Source organism: Phycodurus eques, chromosome 9, assembly GCF_024500275.1.
Source record: "Phycodurus eques isolate BA_2022a chromosome 9, UOR_Pequ_1.1, whole genome shotgun sequence".
In the NCBI taxonomy this organism is placed as follows: domain Eukaryota; kingdom Metazoa; phylum Chordata; class Actinopteri; order Syngnathiformes; family Syngnathidae; genus Phycodurus; species Phycodurus eques.
Window position 1 is genome coordinate 22,261,896 of NC_084533.1, and position 19,939 is coordinate 22,281,834.

A 19,939-nucleotide genomic window follows, 5' to 3' on the forward strand; every position below is an offset into this window, starting at 1 on the left:
GAGGTAAATCCTTTTAAAAAATATTTTATTTGGTTCTTCTGTTCTTTTTTTTGGGTGCAAATTCCTATGAAGAGCTTGGATTTATTCATTAATGTTTCTACAATATTGTTAGTTACTGTGATGTACCTGTATATTAACGTACTCATATTTGGAAAAGAAATTCTCTAACACAGAAAGTTAAAGCGTTGGTGTACACCTTCATTCTTTTTCCGAACCGCTTCTCCTCACTAGGGTCGGGGGTGTGCCAGAGCCTATCCCGGCCGACTGTGGGCGAGCGGTGGGGTACACCCTGAATTGGTCGGCAGCCAATTGCAGGACACATACAAACAAACAACCATTCACACCTACGGGCATCTTAGAGTCTTCAATTAACCTAACATGCATGCTTTTGGAATGTGGGAGGAAATCGGAGTACTCGGTGAAAACCCACACAAGTACGGGGAGAAGATGCAAAGTCCACACAGGCGAGGGCAGATTTGAACCTGGTTCCTCAGAACGGTGAGGCAGATGTGCTAACCAGTCGTCCACTGTTCTGCCTCCAGTACACATCTGCTTGTTAAAATGAGTGACTGTGAACCCCACCACTACACTGCCACACCTGAATATACGATCACGACCACCAGAGCAGGGTCCCCCAACCACCGGGCCGTGGGCCAACTGTTACCAGGCCGCACGTTCATCAGCAACCCCCCAACAAATGTCAGAAAAACTTTTTAAAGTTCTAATTTATTCAGGCTCAGCTGTATGCTAACATATTTGTATTCATTATTTAAATTGTCCCCCACAAAAAGGTAACGCCTGTATCATGCTGGTACACAGCTAGAACATTATAGTTACAGTATACAGTACGAGTAGCAATCTACACTATTTCATTGTGTATTTATTATGTTTATAGCTTTTATTTATTTCAATTGGTTCTCCTGTTAATTGTTTTTGGGCACAAAATCTTGTGAAAAGTTTTTAATTGATCATTTTTCTACACTCTTCTATTTTATTTAAATGCGGCTGAATAGTAGGTATGCATGTATTGTGTATAGAATTTCGTATTTTATAATATTCATATTTGGAATCTAGATTCTCGTCAACAAAAATCGCCATTCCAGTACCCAGTACACATCAGTTTGTAGAAATCAGTGACTGTGAACTCAATCCGCAGATTCCACATTTTTTGTCTCCACCTGGTGTATTCTCACCGAGCACACCTAGAACGCACCACCACTACCATCCTGTCTGTAAAACGTTTTCTGGAGTTTGGACGAGACGACCAACAAACAAACAAACAAACAAACAAACAAACAAACAAAACACTTGTTGACCGAAACTTACCGTATTTGTGTACCATGCCGACTCCAACTTCATGAATCCCCGCGTGTCAAAGGTGGGCAAATTATTTTTATTTTTTCCCGAAAAGGAGTCAGTAACGGTCGCTAGCTGAAAGCAAGCAAGTGACAAAAGAGCTTTCTTTTTCCCGACTCACTTGGTCTTAGACGTCCTCTCACTCCCAACGTGTGAGAGGATTTTAGCTCATGTCAACTTTCTGCCGAAGTTTGTGTCCAACTAGACAGCCTGGGAGTTGCTGTGTGGTAGCGTTCCTCCTCCTCCTCCCCCCTCCTCGTCCGCTTCCTCCCTCCTCTTCCTCCTCGGCGTCATGGCCGCCCCTCCGTGGGAAGAGGATTTCTGTCCTGGTTCTGGCGGGTCCACACCTTCAACTGGAGCCGACACGTCGTCGTCGGCAGGCCCCAAAGGAGGTCTGTTTTTACGGCATGCTGCTGCAACACTGCCGCTGTTTTGGTTGATTTTTCCTCCCCCTTTTTTTGATCCAATGTTGGCTTTTCTTTTTCGCTCCCTACCGCAATCCTCATCAATGCTGGAGTTGAACTGGTAGCTGACTTTGGCGCCCTCTAGAGGCGAGATGGTGAAATGCAATGGCATGGCATGACTAACCTGCTGAAATACTGGGCATTTTTAATTGTGTGTTATGTTTGGATTTACTTTAGCATATTTTTGTAAATGATTTAATTAATCTGTTCCCTTTTTTGTTACACTGGGTCATACTGTATTGTTTTATATTATAATACGTTAGTTTAGATTAGATTACATTACTCACTTATTAAATATTTTATTTGGTTCCTTGGTTAATTTCTTTGGCGCATTTTCCCGTGAAAAGCTTTTATTAAAATTTGTCAAAATTACATATTTTCCATACTAATACTATTTTATCTTGTATTGTATTATATACTTTTTAAACCTTATTAAGGGTTCTCTTTTTATGGTTTGTAGTTGTGTGCAAGTTCTCATGTAAAACTTTGAACCTGGCACATTGAGATTTGTTTTAAATTTGTTTAATAATTATAATCTTTTCATTGTATTACGTTCATCTGTTCATTTGTTGGTGCAACTTTGTGTGAAATGCTCTTATTTAAATTCATCAAAAGTACTTTTAATTATACTTTATGTAATTTTACATTACTCATTTTTTAAACCATGTACTGTTTGTATTGTTTGAAATATTATCATTTGTATATTTTATTGAGTTAATATGTTGATATAATATTTTATTATCTGATCTTAAATATACTGTACTATGCAGTTATATTGTGTTGTTATATTATAGCCTTTTTTGGTTACATATCTATTATGTTTAGATTCATATTATTTGTGTATTTTATTTGGTTAATCTGTTGTTTTTTGGTTGTGAGCACCTTCCTGATAAAAAAAAGCTTTTTTAAAAAAAATTAAAAAAAAAATCACATCACATTTTCAAGCACACATACAACTGTCAAATCTCATCAGTTGAAGTTTTATTTTGCTTAGAGATGTTAAGCTGCTACCTCGTAGCTGTGTTACACAAACTGAAACTCACTGTTAGAATATTTAGTTTTATTTATTGCAAAAAAACACAGTCATATAATTGCAATGGAAACATTTGCAATTTGACATTTGGCTTTTGTTGCTGTGGGCGCAGGTAATATCGCAATCAGGAGTATTATGAAACAATATTTGATTGCAGTGACTCATATTTACATAAAAGCATTCTATTGATGATTAATGTCTGTAAGAGTGAAAATATGTTTCAATGTTTTTTTCAATGAGGTTACACAACCTTATTCAAGCAATAGGGAGACACTGTTCAAACAAAACAACAACACAAAAACAATAAATAGTGTCTAACTATATTCAGGATAAAGCAGCAAATTAAACTGCAGTATCTTGCAAAATGATGACAATGAGCCAGTGCTGAAACATCTGGATTGAGAATGTGTGCGCTTTCCTTCATGACTTCACCATGGGACTCCAATGCAGTACAGTATTAGTGGCAATAGTACAGTAGCAGTTGTTTTAGTAGCAGTGCTACACAGTTGGTAAGAAAGGCGACAGTTCATTCTCATTCCAGGTCAACACGTTTTTCCTTTCTTTCTTGGACACTGGCAAAAAGCGGGAAAAATTATTAAAGTTAATTTTTGATCAAGCGGATTTCATTCAATATTTGCATTTAGCAAGAGTTTAAGCAATTAGGTTAATAAATGATAATAATTTACTGTATTATTTACATTTTCTTAAGTAAAAAAATTAACATAAAACAATTGAATTAAAAAAACTAATCATCAACATTTTATTCCTTTTATTTATATTTGCATTTTTAAAATTTTCTAAAATATAACCACAAAAACAATAATAACTGGATTCTTTTTTGTTCAATTTATTTTCTTGTCTCAATGACAAGAAACAATGAAAATAACATGCATATGTTACATAAGCATACATTACCTTTTCTTTGGCAGCAATAACCTTTCCTGCAGCAGAAACAACAGAATTAATCATATTTCCATCAACAATTTTTTTTCCCATAGTGGCAAATATGAACTCACTGCTGGAAGAAGTACAATCCAATTATCAACACAATCGACACAACGTCCACTGTAATCCATACCATTGTGTACATCCGACGGGGCTAAAACACACAAATTAGGATTATGACCACATCTATTGTCTACTATTGCCTTTCTGTGACTCTTCCAGTCTCTCTAATACAACCTGCAAATGACACTATAAAATCAGTGGCCACTTGAGCCTCAAGGCTTCAACCAGAATATTCTCAGACGGAAAGTCACTGAGCTTCAACTCTCGCAGAGTGTCATCAGCAGGTTGCAACAGGAAGACTGGAGGAGTCACAGAAAGGCATACAGGTAATTATTTCAAGCACCCTTGACGCTTTCCACGGCCTACCTACCATGATCCAGTCGGGCCGCTCCATGTCCTTAAGCAGGTGGCAAGCGTTGGTGGTGACCGAGCTGACCCCAGCACACCACAGCAGCGAAAAGAGCCACGATTCGTTGACCACCCACATGTTCACCGTCACGTTTTGACCCACAAGTTCCCTGTCACACAAAAAAATAAGGCTGCATATCAACTCCATAAATGATGTCATTTACATACTGTACATTTTTGGGCATGGCGCACATATTGTATGTTTAGGTCGGGGCTGGGCGGTGAATGGCCTGCAGATTTTATAGGCAAGTCCTAATTGAGAGTTGGTCACGTTCAGTGGAGTACAATGTTGGACCACAACATGGCAGAGCAGCACTGAGCTCTACAGGAAGAGATGCAGCGTAATTAAGAGCTGGAAGAAGAGGCAGAGAAGAGCTCTAACTGAGGTCCAGTAATTGCCGTCGTTCCCACAGAGCAGAGAGTATACTGTATATGCCTGTGAGTATTGTTGTATGATCGGTTTGTATGTGTTGCCCCTCCACATGTTACCGACTATAATGTTTTGTTAGCATTAAGCTAGCAGACTTTCGTTATCATGTAGTTTGGGTGAACATTTTGGTGTTTAATTCTATTCATTTTACATCATCATTTACTTCAACTGGGAGTGGCAGATTAACAGTTTAAAGTGAGATGGCTTTGCTTCTTAGTTGGAGAATTATATGAGCAAGTCTTTCATTTTCTCAGAAGGATGTTATATGTAGTGTTTCATTCCTTTACAGCGAGAGAGTGAGAAAAGGTGCTAAACAATACTTTAAATTGTTTTAATATATGTTTAAATGTGTTAAAAGTGTTTCAAAAGGTAAAACTATTTTTTAAAGTTTTTATTATTTTTTGTGAGTGGGTCTGGAACACATCCCCTACAATAAATGGTGGTTTCTGTACAGTATCAAAAGAAATTAATTGGCCCCTCTTTTCCAATCATTTTGAAGAGAAGTGTAAAGGGAAGTTGTTTTGGCATCAATAGTGCCTGTTACCTGATTTTCGACATGCTCAATTTGCTGTATTGCAGATTAAGATGGCTTCCTCCATCTTTAAACATGTCATGTTCATTGTTGTAGATGTGGATGAAGCCCGGAGCGGCTGTTTTCACGTAGTCTCTTTCTGCAGGAGGAAGCCACAAGACCTATTCAAAGACAAAGACAAATATGAAATAATTTTGTTGGTGCCTTTTTTTTTTAAATCAAGAACCAAGCTTGAAAAGTGGCCACTCTTGATAATACAGAACAATAACATTAGCCAGCATACTGTCCAAAGGCTGAGAGAAAATTATGTTGCTTTATGAAGTCCACAAATAATTTTTTTTAAAGTGAAACATAGTACTGATGTGTACATACAGTATGACATTAAGCAAATGGCGAAACCATATAGGATGAAGAATTTCAGTTTTTCTGTTTTTGAGACACTGCCAAAGAAGTTGACAGTATTAATTGCAGGAAATTATACAAAAAAGTAGGATCAGAAAAAATACAGTAGAACCCTGTTTATCGCGGGTGATATGTTCCAGACCAACCCGCCTAAGGTGAAAATCTGTAATATCATATCAATAATTTTTTTTTCCATTTTACCTGTGCTGAACACATTTCAGCTCATTAAATCGCACTTACATTGATCAAAACAAACTTGAAGAAATGAAAAAAAGTCTTGCTTGCACAGTTGTGCTTGCTTCAAGTTGTTTATTTGTCACTCCCAGTTGAAGTTTACCGTAAAACTAAAAAGACAATTCAACATTGTCCTGACTCTGTAAATAAAGGTGATTGACTGACTGAATAGAATATAATTCAAAGTTTGTGGGTAAAATGAGCTTGAGGCCTACCAGGTTTGGGTCCACCTCAGACACCAGGATGGTTCTGACCACATCCACAGTGTCAATCTCTTGATAGGGACTGTACAGGTCAAATATGACAGAGACGTTGTGGACCTTGGCGAGGCGCAGAAGCTGCAGTAAAGACGGAATGCTCTGATTCCGGGCTTCGTCTTTGTCTTCGACAGGAAGCTCGGCCAATGAACGGAAAGGATCCGTCTGGAAAACAGTGACTGCATATTATCATCAATGCAAATGTGTACTGTTCATCAATGGCTCTCAAACAGTTATTTTTTTTCTTGACTTTTTTCCCCCTAAATAAATGTGACTTTCTTATTGTAACTGAAATGTTTTCTCAAAAATGGGCATCTTTTTAATTTCTATGCGACTTTGTGGTACACATAGCAGATATGACTAATTGCCGTTATGATTATGAGGGGGGTCCTTGTAAATATTCCTCCCCTCTTTGGAAGCAACATATTTGAGAACCCCACCTGTACACATATGTGCGGATATTTAAAGGTGAGCTCTCACCTGTAGGAACCATTCACCTGCATTCAGACTCTGCAAGTCCTTCCAGGTCAGCTCGCTACTCAGGTTGAAATCTTTGTCAGGAAATTTCTTTTTGACGTCTGTTGTTCTCCTTAAAAAGCCTGCGTGTTGATCGTGCATCAAGAATGGAATTCTGTCCTTACTTATTTATAAACAGAAGGAGGGTGGGGGGGAATCAGAATTTATTTTACGGATTGCTCAATAATTCTATACCTAGAAGTAATCTTTTATCTGGCAAGTAACGGAATAATGCATCAAATTGAATCAGCATAAGCTATATGATCAATATATATTTGTAAGCGCTTTTCATACAAGAAAAAGAATCCAACTCAAAATCTACCTCGCTCATGCACACACATACAGGTTAAAAATAATACTGTAATTACCTCATATACCTATGGCAGTTATGCTTACACATGGTAGATAAGTATGTTTAATTGGCGTTACGATTATGAGGAAATGTTAGATTATTATAAAAAAGTAAAATACTACAAAACAAAAAAGTAAATAATGTTAAATAAAATAAAATATTTAAATAGAATACAATTTTGAAATGTTTTCAAAAAAATAAAATATTTAAAAAACTTTTTACATAAAATAAAATACAAATAAATTTTATATTAATGTCTAAAGATATAAATAAATGAAAGAACTATACAATAAAAACACTAAATAGTATAAAATAAAATGTTACAATTATTTTTTCCTAATATAAAATACAGTCATAAAGTAACTTCCGTGACGTGTGTTAATTACGTATTTATTAAATCGGAATTAATGGTTTTTGGTAAGTATTTACTCATTCAAAAACTAATTACAATAACTATAAATTAAAAAACTAGATTTATTATCATTTACCAGAATTTAAAAATTAGTTGTGAGTAGTGTTGCAGTGTGCTAAAAGAGGGTCAAACGATGACAAACATAAAAAGGAAATGTGCAAAACTAAATATGAATGTAATTGTGTTTTTTACTTTTGAGTTAATTGATGGCCAAATCACACGATTAAAAATGTATACAATAGCAATACTAAATATGAATGTAATATGTATTCTAATAATAACATAAAATAATGGTGCGTCACGTGCCTTTTCAGTCAATTGATGGATCACTTCAATCAACTTCCCATAATGCTTTGCTAGCGTGTACCTGATCTGCACGTCAGTCTCGAAGGCCGCCACGTCGCATTGCAGGCTCCTCTGGAACGACATCATGGTGTTCTCTGGGGCCAGCTGAACGCAACCACGACACATGGTGAGACACACACATACACACACAAAGACACGGTACTTTTTCACTTAATTGAGCACAGTACTGTGCCCTGTGACTGACTGGCGACCAGTTCAGGGTGTAGTCCGCCTTTCGCCCGAAGTCAGCTGGGATAGGCTCCAGCGCCCCGCAACCCTAACCCGGATAAGCGGTGTTGAAAATGAATGGATGGATGAGCACAGTACAATGTCATGTGGTGCGTTCCACTAAGCTTGTTTGTGAGCCAACAGCATATGCCCCCCCGTTTGTGTCTGCCCCTCCCCCCACCCACTCCCGTACTGTGTCATGTACCTCCATATACAGTACCTCCACACATGGGGCCTTCACATTGCAGGCTCACACCTGAGCCAGGACTAGAGAAGGATGTGTGGCGCAATGTGAGTGAACACGCAAGGCCCATATTTGATCGCGAAGACACTAATTACTGTATTACATAACAAAAATATACTGTATAAGGACAGACGCTCACCATGGGTGCACCTCGGTGGCCGACGAGTTTTGGCTTTTGAGGCATGTCGCTGTGGTCTATCAGACAAGGTGAGCGGATGAGTAAAGGACACAGGAGGATGGCTGCTGACACTGCAGCATACACTGATACCATCAGGAAGTGAGAGCCTGGTGGGAAGGGGGGAAAAAGGAGGCATGCAATGAATTGACTCTCTCTCGACTATGGTACCATACTGGATTAGTGTTTCCAACCTTTAATGAGCCAAGGCATCAATTTTATGTTACAAAAATCTCATGGCACTCCACCAAAATAAAAATGTCATAAAAATTATCACTTGGTGATGTTGTTTTGGTTAGCAACAGAGCTCAAACAGACCCTTCAGTTAACGCTTGTTAACACCCCAAAAGTTTTATAACCGCCTCAACATCCCCACAATGCGGCAGCAAAGCGCTAGTTTCGTTTAAATTAAGCTCTTCAACTCACATCCATATAGTTCCTTGCCATAAGATGGCGGAAAAGCACTATTTTTGTTTAAAAGAAGCTCTTCAAAATAGTTCCTTGTCACCAAGATGTAACATGATGGAGGCAAAGCACTACTTTTGTTTAAATGAAGCTCCTCGACTAACTTGAACTTAGTTCCTTTGCACCATCCAAGATGGTGACAAAGCAAACAACTCCGTTTAACATAGTTTATTGGTACCAAGATGGCACAAAATGGCGGTAAAGCACTACTTTTGTCTGACTGAACCTCCTCAATTGACTTCAACATATTTTCTTGAAACCAACATGGCACAAGATGGCAGCAAAGAACTAATTAGGTCTAAAAGAAGCTACTCAACTCACTTCCACATTGTTATTCGGCCCCAAGGTGCCACAACATGTAAACACTTATCTAAATGAAGTTCCTAAACTCACATACACGTAGTTCCGTGGCACCCAGATGTAACAGGACGGTGGCAAAACACTACTTTTGTTTAAATAGAGCATCTTAACTTGCTTCAATACAGTTTTCTCTCCACCAAGATGTTGTTATTCCTTTATGAGTTCAAGTATTTGCTAAATATTTTCTTAGTGTTTCCCCATTTACAGTATAATATTGAACATTTCTTTGTACAATGAGGTAATTGCATGAATTGCATTTTATACATTTTGTTTTGGCCATGTGGAATCCCTCAAAGACAAATGGGCTGAGCAGAATCAAACCTCCAACAGCACCAAACTGCACAAAAGGAGCAGTAGCCTGCCAAAACACAATGCACAGAAATCACATTCAACACAACACATGTACAACAAGCAAATACCATCTGGCTATTAAGATTGTGAATTCCATTTAAAAACATATTTACTTGGAACGATAGAAGTACAGTTGGCCATTCTCGTTTCCACTGGAGACTTATTCCAATGATTCCGAGAGAGATAAAAAGTAAACCGAGGAATAGAAGGCACTTTAAGGAGAGAAAGGTGAATTTAGAAAATTACATGAGGTAAAAAACACTATCCAATTCGGAGCAGGAATATAATTCAACCTACCTTATGCAGCCAATGTAAGTTAAGTGGTTCTCCCAAAGCAACTTGGAACAAGGCAAAAAGCTGAAGAATTAAATCACAGTTAAAGTGTCTGCCTGTATATAAAATTATATCAGATATAGTGGTGAAAATATTTAGGTGATCCCTGCAGTAGTCCTTTATGGAGTACCACAGGGATCAATATTAAGGCCCTGTCATTTTTAATCAATGATCCTGTTTTCGCACCAGCAGCAGCACACAGTAGCTGGTTAACACTGCTGAGGTGATGATCAGCACCATAAACCAGTTCACCCACCGCTGCAGCTTGACAAAGCCTTTCCTAAGAAGAACAATAGAACACCATAGCCAAAAACAGCCAGTATACGTTTTGGGCTTTTCGTGTGAGTGGTTTTGTTTACCAGTTGACATCCTCTTGGTCATTAGAAGTGACCAGACAGATGTACATCCAGAACACGGACAGTAGGGTGATCAGAGTGAGGACTGAGAACCAACAGCATGCATACTAAAGTGGAAAAAAAGTCAATTGGTAGAATAGTATGCCCCACATCTGTCTATACAACCATCAATTCTTTTGGAGGACAAAATTACATCTTTTTTACATCATGTTATCATCTGTGTGGGTTAAAGTAACAAGCCTATTCTAACAAAGTTATGAGTAGAAAGTACAGATTCAATAGTTACGTTTCAAATGTAAGGTGTAAAAGTAAAGAGTCATCAGAAAAAAGTAAAATACAGATACCTTAAAAAAATTACAAAAGTACAGCAATTAAGTATTTGTACTTCAATACTCCCCACCACGTTTGACGACACATACATTTCAATTAAAAAAATAATAATAATTTAAAAAAAAGTACAGTTGTTGTTTTGTATCTAATGGTGGTGTGCGATAACTGCAAAATCTCGTATTGATCTGAAACAGTAAAGGACCACTACTGACAATATTGATAATACCAATACTGATATTTTTATAATACTTAAGGCTTACGCATCATCAAATTCCTAAATTTGACAGTGTTAATGACCCTGTTAATTTTTTATTACTATTATTTATAAATATTATTTATGACTTATTAATTAGTTGAAACTCAGGAAAGAATTTGCGCATGGTTTATAAGTAAATGGAAAAAGTTAATATAATGGAAAAAAATAAAGAATAATAAAAACAATGTTATCATGTCTGTATTTGTTGTATTAAATGAATAGATTACACACAAAAATCACTTGATAATACAAAAATTCAATAAAACTCCATTCCATGTTTTTCCTGAATCATTTTGCTTAAAGAAATTATCACTCCACAACATATTATAAAACACCCGCTCCCCTACCCACCCACAAGTATTTTAGGAAATACATATTGTAAAAACAATTTAAAACACATCAAAATATAAAGATATAATTTCATCAAATAATCTTCTTTTCTCGCTTTGATTTTTTTTCAATAAGTGATTGTGAAAATAGAATAAATAAACTAGCAATAACTTTTTACAAATACCAAATTGAAAGTATTTTTTTCAATATATATTTGCTTGTATTTTATGAAACAGCAGCAGAGAAACCAAAACTAACATAAATATAATGACACTTGTCCATCAATAATGAGTCAGATTTTTTTAATAAATCAAAGTCAATCAATTTTCCTCAGAGGACTTTACAATAAAGGTTCCCCATACCTGTACGAGACAAACCTGAAGTCATGTCACAGCATGCAAATATACAACTGGTTCAACCAACTGCATTTTTTGTTTTGTTTTCTTTTGTTAAACGTTGAACTTCATGGTGCAAATTTGTTCTCTGGCAAATTTCACTACATGACTGAATTAGACAGGCTGGAATGTTAATCTGTGATTAAATGGGTTTTTACCGGTTGCTGTGGTGGGAAACGAAGAAAACCTTTTGTGGATGGGCAGGCAGTCCGCACACCAAGCTACTATTTGTATACAAACAATCACAAGTCAGTTTTCCATAATATGCCCGCTTTGAGCAGCGCTTCCTGAACTTCCCCAGGACCTGGTTGAGGGGGTCTATACCTCATTCTTTGGTTTATAAGATATCTCTTTTTCCACACGTAAATGATCCTAAAGTCCATGCATCCATTCTCAATACCGCAGTCGCAGAGTACATATAGACATAGACAACCATTCGCACTCACATTCACACCGTTACTGAGTGGGTACTGAACCCAAACTGCCTGCACCGAAGTCAGGCGAATGTACCACTACACCATCAGTGACTGTATACTAAAGTGAAAAAAAACAACATATTACAATGTCATGTACAGTGCTTTTCAAATGTATTAGACCAAACTCCAATGTAACGTTTATGCCACAACTGCTTAAATGAGCACCATTATTTATGACAAAAAATAATTTGGCTGTTTCTGTAATGTTTAATACACCAGAACTATATATAGAGGCTCTTTAACGCATTTTCTTTCATGCCAACATCTCATTATTGTTACAAATGTAGTACCCTTTAATTTTTATTGATTTGGATTTAAAATATAAATATAAATGCATAAAACATGGGGGAATGGGGTGGTTAGTCCATTGGGAGGTCTTTACTTGTATAAATGGAATAATACTAAACAATACTACCGTTTTATTACATTTAATATAAAGTAAAAGTGTAGTTTAAAATAAAATAAAAAGCACTATGGTTGGGAAACTGATCTAATACAGTGTACCCTCATTTATTATGGGAGATATGTTCCAGACCCAATACATGGAGAGCCCATATAAAAAGGTGAAATTTATCACAGCACACTTCTGAGTAAAACATTTTTTTTTTTTTTTTTTAAATGATACTTTGATACTTGAAAGTCCATTAGCTTAATGCTAACATTTAATATGAAACGGCGTTGACAGGCTAGTGGAATGGATGGATGTTAAGGTTTTACAAACCTGTAAAAATCCTATAAAATAAAAAAAATTTGCAAGATAGCAGGGGTGTGAATGATGAACCCCGAAACACACTAACAGTTGTTCCCTGTATACGTTCATAAAAAGACAACGTATACTGACCAGCAAGACAAAAGTAAGCATCAAAGTATCTTTACTTTATTTTCCCCGCCTTTCCTCAAGCGTTTCCAGTGGCAGCTGTACAAGCCTCGGCAGCAAGCAGTGAATGGCGACATCTCTTCTTCTTCTTCTCCTCCTCATTCACAGCGTAACAAGTGGATGAAGAGGATAGCGAGGGACCAAAAAGCACGTTGACTGGCTACCGAGAAGGGAGAACTGAGCCCCCATTCACGGCGTCGACCTATAGGGATTCAACGGGAGGGAACAAAAGGGGGGAGAGCCAATGAGGGTTTGTAAAGGTATTAGGGCAATCCCTGCTTAATAAGGCCTTCAATAGAGTCGGGTTTTGGAGAGAGCCATTGGCTGAATTTACAATAGAAACTCCACGGGAGCTTTTGAGCGTGCACAATGATGTCACAGCACAAACGGAGGGCCAGCCTGCTGGCCTAAACGCTATCAGAAATACTGAACTACATTTCGTTGCAACACGGAACAGCTGACTTCCTGTGTATGTTTTGCCAACACTCATAACTAAAATGATTAAATGATTGTTTTGAAACCAAACTAGCTAAAAATGTAGTTTTCATTTCGGCTGGTGTCTTTGGACAAAGTTAAATACATGCATATCATGTATTTATACAATGCGATATCATGTATGTAAACATGAACGAAGCCCAAACACCGTCAATAGTCATCTTTTGTGGCCCTGTTCCTTCCCCATTCAACCGAGCGAGGCGGAAGTGCTTTTAATCTGAAGTAGTTTGCCCATATACCGGATTATGGTCAATTTCACATTTTTTCACAAATCGATACTATTGTTCTGTCCTCGTGTCGTCTATTATTTTTACACATTAGTAACCAATTTTAGGTCTTTAAAATTGTTTGAACGAAAATACAACTCTCTTGGACACTTGCACTGTCTGAGAAGTTCGAAGAATGACAGCTTGTATCGCGAGAAACTCGTAAATCAGGTCACTAATATCCAGAGAGTAGCCAAATATTGTACTCAAGTAAGAGTACTGTTACTTTAGAATAATATGACTCAAGTAAAAGTAAAAAGTAGTCATCCAAATATTTCTTTGAGTAAGAGTAAGAAAGTACTCAATGAAAAAAAACTATAAGTAAAGAGTAATTTGTGAGTAACTTCAGATTTTTTTTTTTTTTTTTAAATCACAGCATGAACATCAAATAAAATTAAATTAAAAAAAAATATATGGGAGTCGACACACACATGCCATCATTTCAAATTTTAACCGCCCAAAAACCAACAACACATACATTGGGCCCTACAGAAACATTATTTGCTTTATTCACTTAAATGACTTCATGAAGAAGCTGACACCATAGCTAATTTTGCCATATCCACTGCCAAAACAACAGCAAAAACATCTGCAACTTACCGCAAGGTTTTTTTCTCAAGTTAGAAGTGGGCTGAAATGTCCAAGTTTGGGCAGTCACAATTTAAGAGCTGCATAACAAAGCTGTTGTTTTTTGAAGTCTGTAAGCACAGTTTTGCGGCTGTTTACCCCCCCAAAAAAATTTTTGCATTTTGATTGGCTCGCGAAGGCTACGTGGGCGATCATGTGACTGCCTTGTGTCATATGATTGGTCAATTGGAGTCAAATGTCCGAAAGTTATCCCGTTTGATTGGCGCAACAGGCGCCCTATGCGGAAGGTAAAAAGTACAGTGCATTTAAAGTACTCTGACAAGGACAGTTTATCGAAAATGTTAGTTGAGTAAATGTAACGGACTAAATGTAACGCGTTATTACCCACCTCTGCTAATATCCCAAGACACCACTGTATAGCAAAGTAGGAAAATGGATATAGCGAAATCAGATGATAAAATTAAAGATCGCAAAAATGGTATCAGGGGGTCACCAACGGGGTGGTAAAAAAATAAATAAACGCCATTTAACTGTGCTACACCTAGTATTTTTTGTTGCTATTCTTTTTATATATTGGTGTAAACATGGAAATGACACACAAAAAACAATGGCGTTCAAAGGTCTTTTTGTCGCGCGTGACCAAAACCGTAGCATTCGTGGAGAGAAGCTAACTACCAACTGGGCAGCGCACTACGTGTTGAAAAGGTCTGTGAGTTGAAGGCAGCTTTGTGCGAAGACACCTTCTTGCTGGAGGACACTGAGTGGACACTTTGACCTTGCATTTTTAACTGACATTACTATGAAACTGAACCATTTGAACTGTGAGCTGCAAGGCAAAGGTAATACTGGATGATAAGTGCACTAAATGCATTTAAAGCTCAGATGTACATTTTCTCCGTTGATTTACAGAGAGAAAAAAAGGTGCTGCATTTCTGTGCACGTGGTGCTGAAAGACAATGTTGATGAATCTGAGACTTTTGACAAAGTTGTAGAAAAGTACTCATAAGCCATAAACAGAGTTGGAGAGCAGGTTTTGTGACCTTTGTCAGCTTGGGCCTTGTGTGTTGTTCATTTCCAAGCCCCATGAACATGGACACAACATACATTGCTGAGCAACTAAGTGCAATGTTCATCTTGGATGCTGGACAGGTGAAGATTGAAATTATAACATTGCAAATTGAACTGAACCACAAAGCCAATCGGGCTGCACCAAACCTTCGGTGTCTTCTTGACACAGAAAAGTACAGTGGTATATGGACAACAGCTATGAAGGTTACCAGCTTGTTTTTATGATTAAACTATCTGTGCAAATCTGCCTTTTCTGACATGAACTCCATCAAAAACAAACACAGAACACGCTTCACTGATGGACACCTGCAAGACTCAGTTAAATTGCACCGCAGATTACAAAACGCTGGTGCACAGCATGCAATGCCAGACAAACAAAACAACAAAAAACTGTACTTAACTTCTCAAGTGTTTATTTGGAGGACTACTTTTTACTTGAGTCATATTATTCTAAGTATCAGCTCGTACTCCATCATGAGTACATTTGGCCACATTCCAGAAATGACAAGAAAACAGACTACTAGGAGCAAAGTGAGATCACTTGCAGTTAAAAATCCTCAGTAGGAAGCCCCACCTCAACAACCCACAACCTTCAAATCCATCATTGCAGTTATTAAGTTATAGGTTTTTCATGTATGGCTTGAGTTGAATTTTGAATTCTTCGTAGGTTATTTATTATTGGTTTCCAATTGAAAGTTAGAGGAAAGACCAGCTGGTCAAGACGCACACGTACGTGGACGCCCCAACTGAATGAGGAGTCAGGATTCCTGGACATGTTTTTTGATAATAACCTTGAGAACTAGAACATGTCTGTGCTTGTTCACTGATAAGGGATTTTCCAGACTGGTGGTCCGCTCAGCGTTTCGCACATCCCATTGGTCATAAAAAACACATGTTCTTGGCTAAATACTCATTTTTTCAGATCTTCTAACATCTCAGACACCCTATGTCACCTACTGAAGTCACGTGAGTACCTCATTCTCTACAGGTGCGGGGTTGTGCCCTCTGGACATGACCCTCAAACATGTCAGACACCCCATGTCACATGCACAAGTCACGTGAGTATCCCTATTGTTTGCCAAAGCTGTGTGACCTCTGTACATGACCCCCTCACATCTCAGACACCCCATGTCACCTGCACAAGCCATGTGATGACCTCATTCTTTGCAGCTGTCTCAGCAAAGCCCTCGCGACGCGGTCGCACCCACCATTGACGTGGGACGGGGCCGGAAAGGACCGTATTCACAGGTACGATCACAAATGACCTTTTTTGGTGCCGATAGGACACCCAATGATTTCCTTTATTCCGACAGATGTCCCCGAACATGATGTCATGCGACAATGATGTGACGTCATTTTGTTTTTACCGGATGTGCGCTGGCACGCTGCCAAGTGGTGACATCATAGGCAATCCATCATTTTGAATGAAGCGGGAGACTCTCTTTCTTTACCGAATGGGACGTCAATGGGTACAGGTGGCCTGAGAGGTGACGTCATCAGACACGTGCGCTGGCACGCTGCCAGGTGGTCACGTCATGGGCAATCTAAGGGAAAAACTCTTTGAGATAGAGACACAGAGTAGGGAGCTTGAGTAAAGATCGAATGAAAAAATAGAGCACAGAGGGATCGTGATATCAGTGAGCACAACAACAGCTGTGTCAACAATATTAATAGTCCCATGATGACAACATCAACAAGAACAATACTAGTCATACTCGTTGCAATGTGATAGCATGTGACTGTGTCCTAATAGATGGAATACATCCCCACTGAAAGTACCAAATGCATTGCGGCAAGCCAGGCTCAATATGGCCATTCAGCCATTGGCTGAACTTAAAATAAAAATTCCACCGGCGCTTTGAGAGTGCACGCTGTCACAGCACAAATACAGCAGACATGCACATGCAGGAGCTGGGCTGACACTTCAAAACAAGCCCAACAGGGTATTTGATATGGGGAGGGGGATGTGGGAACAACAACAATGGTGCATTGGGTGTGCCCCCTTTCTGTGAGCGTCTGAGAATGAGCCACGAAAAAGATCTGAACTCACTAGTTTGTTTTTACTTCAGGTTTCCATTGTGGAAAAGTTCAAGGTTGCCATTGATGCGGTGGTCAGCAAGCAGTTTGAGCTGGGATGAACGGGAACTCATACTGCAGAAATGTCCATTTCTGTATCTCCCAATATTGTCAGATTTTGGGGGCAGTTTCTCTGAAATTTTTTTTAATACAAAAAAATTCATTTTTTCCCGTTGTTGTGTGAAAATGTAAAAGCATAAATGAGGAGGGTAAAAAAAAAAAAAAGAAAAACTGTATTTCCTGTCAGACAATTATTTTTAAAAACACAACAAAATTACAAAACTTTCTTTGCATTTTTTAAATTATTATTTGTACTTTAGTTATTTTTTTAAATGTTTTACTGGGTAGAAGTAGGAAACTGACAATATTCGGAAATAGAATGGTTTGCCTTTTAATGATTATTATTTCATTTAGCTGTGTTTTTCAAGAAGTTAGGGTTAGATAAGTGTGCATGAACATGAGTATAATAGGAATCATGTCCTAATACCTCAATATTAAGTACCTTCATAGAAATAGTAAAATAATTTAATCAAACAAATGACACACACAAAAAATAGGTTACCTCGTCAATATTGAACAATTGGTCATTTTTCTGACAAATTAAAAAATGTGAAATCATTGCAAACAAGACATCGTTTTGTTGTTTGACACTTTGTCTCCAAGATAATCCAATAATAAATGCATGGAAGACCTATAAAGCTAAATAGAGCTTTCAATATGAGGCAATTACACTATTATAGTTTTTTTTCTGCTTTTTTTTTTTTTCATTTTAAAGTTACAGATGTCGCGTACTCACCACAAATCCCACTGGTCTTTTACGTGGAGATGCGAAAAGTGTCTCAGGTTGATTTTCTTTCTGCTTTCTCACTGGTAGTGCGCACCCGTGAACTGAATATAAAGTCCCTGATGCATTGGTGCAGATAAGAGAGGGTGGATTGTAACTCCAGTCAGGACAGGGAGGGACGAATCCAAGTACGTTCATTAGGCTATGATCTCTGCGCCAACTTTTTACCATACCTCACATGAAAGGATGTATACTGTACATGATGCCTTTTTTTTTTGGCTCTTTTTAAAAGCACCCACACTCTCGACTTAAGTCGAAATACAGATACTTGCATAAAAAAAGACTGATAAAAGTAGAAATCCTGATTAAACTCCTTTACTTTAATACAAGTTAAAAAGTGCAGACTCTGAAAAGTACTTAAGTACATGAGTAGTTGCTACTAGCAAGGAAAAAGTAAAAATGTTAATTTTATTTTTAACTGTTAATTATACACAATCCCCATTTTGATAACTTTGCACAATGAGAACAAATATTTAAAAAAAAAAACTTGGAAATACAACAAGCCAAGAGCTAGTGGCAAGAGTTGGCTCAGGCTTTTATTTCACAAGTCGTGACTTGAATTGAACTGCATTTTTATCCTTGGTAACTTTGGACTTGCTTGAACTTGAAGGTTAAATCTTGGGACTTACTTCCATCCATCCATTTTCTGAGCCGCTTCTCCTCACTAGGGTCACGGGCGTGCTGGAGCCTATCCCAGCTGTCATCGGGCAGGAGGCGGGGTACACCCTGAACTGGTTCCCAGCCAATCGCACACAACCATTCGCACTCACAGTCATGCCTACGGGCAATTTAGAGTCTCCAATTCATGCATGTTTTTGGGATGTGGGAGGAAACATGCAAACTCCACACAGGCGGGGCCGGGGATTGAACCTGGGTCCTCAGAACTGTAAGGCTGACGCTCTAACCAGTCGGCCACCGTGCCGCCTGGGACTTACTTATTATAAAAAAAACAAAACAAAAAATGGATTGCTTGATTGGTTTTATTTGATGATAGCACAAAAAGGGCACATTAGCACTTCCCGACGACATACAAGTATCATCATAACTGAGGATAAGAACACAATAATATCTGAGGGCTTATATTCCTCTTGGTCCTCAGTACATAAAAACACAATATAAAAGAGAACAAAGATATGCAAGTGCAACATCCAATCAGCTGCAGTGTAAAAGATGTAAGAACAACGAAATTCAAACAATGAAATAAAAGCTATATGCACAATTGTACGTATTAATAACCTACATTAATTTTTTTTTCCCTTTTTCTTTTAAGGTGGATAAACTTTAAACGATAAACAAGGTCATGGCAGCAGCGGGGCAATAGAGCGATATATACTGGTAACTTAAAATTAATCTAATTGGAACATTAAAATGAATAGAAATAAAACTACATTTTTGTATTTATTTATTGTTTTGTAGCCATTTTTTAAGGGTTCCTTTGAAAGTAGTCAAGGAATCACTTTTTTTTTTTTTTTTTTTTTTAAATCTCTGACACTTTGTTCCATTGCACTGCTGGGGTGTAAAAGAAGCTGTTGTTACTCCTAAAGCTTTTGTATTTGCAAGGTACAAGGTCAGTTGAACTGCTTCCTGTGGAATACTGATGAGTCTTACTGAGAACGAAGAGTGTGCTCATATATGGACCTTAAACTGGTTATCAAGAGTATCGAATTCATGTCCAAA

The 19,939-nt window shown here is 37.8% G+C and overlaps 2 protein-coding genes across 5 annotated transcripts in view; both read right to left on the reverse strand.

Annotated features, from left to right (window-relative positions):
- Positions 1–1,571, reverse strand: part of dlg3 (discs, large homolog 3 (Drosophila)) — a 132,905-nt gene extending 131,334 nt beyond the window's left edge. Inside the window, exon 1 of the mRNA XM_061686314.1 lies at positions 1,327–1,571. Within this exon, the coding sequence (XP_061542298.1) occupies positions 1,327–1,342 (16 nt within the window). The 5' untranslated portion in view covers positions 1,343–1,571. The remainder of the gene's footprint in view (positions 1–1,326) is intronic.
- Positions 1,572–2,865: 1,294 nt separating this feature from the next.
- On the reverse strand, positions 2,866–18,348 carry gdpd2 (glycerophosphodiester phosphodiesterase domain containing 2). 4 transcript variants are annotated; one of them, XM_061686320.1, is made up of 18 exons: positions 18,215–18,348; positions 17,393–17,551; positions 16,710–16,900; positions 12,925–13,127; positions 10,265–10,368; positions 10,092–10,185; positions 9,870–9,929; positions 9,686–9,784; positions 9,486–9,579; positions 8,361–8,506; positions 7,772–7,854; positions 6,605–6,764; positions 6,083–6,289; positions 5,244–5,392; positions 4,232–4,379; positions 3,870–3,952; positions 3,769–3,794; positions 2,866–3,425 (listed from the first exon to the last, which is right to left on the reverse strand). In XM_061686320.1, the coding sequence occupies exons 4-18, from the start codon at positions 13,000–13,002 to the stop codon at positions 3,352–3,354; spliced, it is 1,605 nt and encodes a 534-aa protein (XP_061542304.1). In that variant the 5' UTR covers positions 13,003–13,127; positions 16,710–16,900; positions 17,393–17,551; positions 18,215–18,348; the 3' UTR covers positions 2,866–3,351. The 4 variants fall into 4 exon arrangements, with proteins under 4 accessions (XP_061542304.1, XP_061542307.1, XP_061542303.1 ...); XM_061686323.1 differs by lacking the exon at positions 17,393–17,551 and having other exon boundaries at positions 16,710–16,886; XM_061686319.1 differs by lacking the exon at positions 17,393–17,551.
- Positions 18,349–19,939: the final 1,591 nt, after the last annotated feature.

What these genes read in the sequence shown, in the direction of transcription:
- gdpd2 (XM_061686324.1), bottom strand. Translation starts at nt 13,002, where the DNA reads ATGTCGCCATTCACTGCTTGCTGCCGAGGCTTGTACAGCTGCCACTGG. An exon ending in GGAAAGGCGGGGAAAATAAA is followed by an intron (nt 10,369 to 12,924) that starts GTAAAGATACTT and finishes TTTCCACTTTAG; the next exon opens with TATGCATGCTGTTGGTTCTC. An exon ending in AGCGGCCCGACTGGATCATG is followed by an intron (nt 3,953 to 4,231) that starts GTAGGTAGGCCG and finishes TGTGTGTTTTAG; the next exon opens with CCCCGTCGGATGTACACAAT.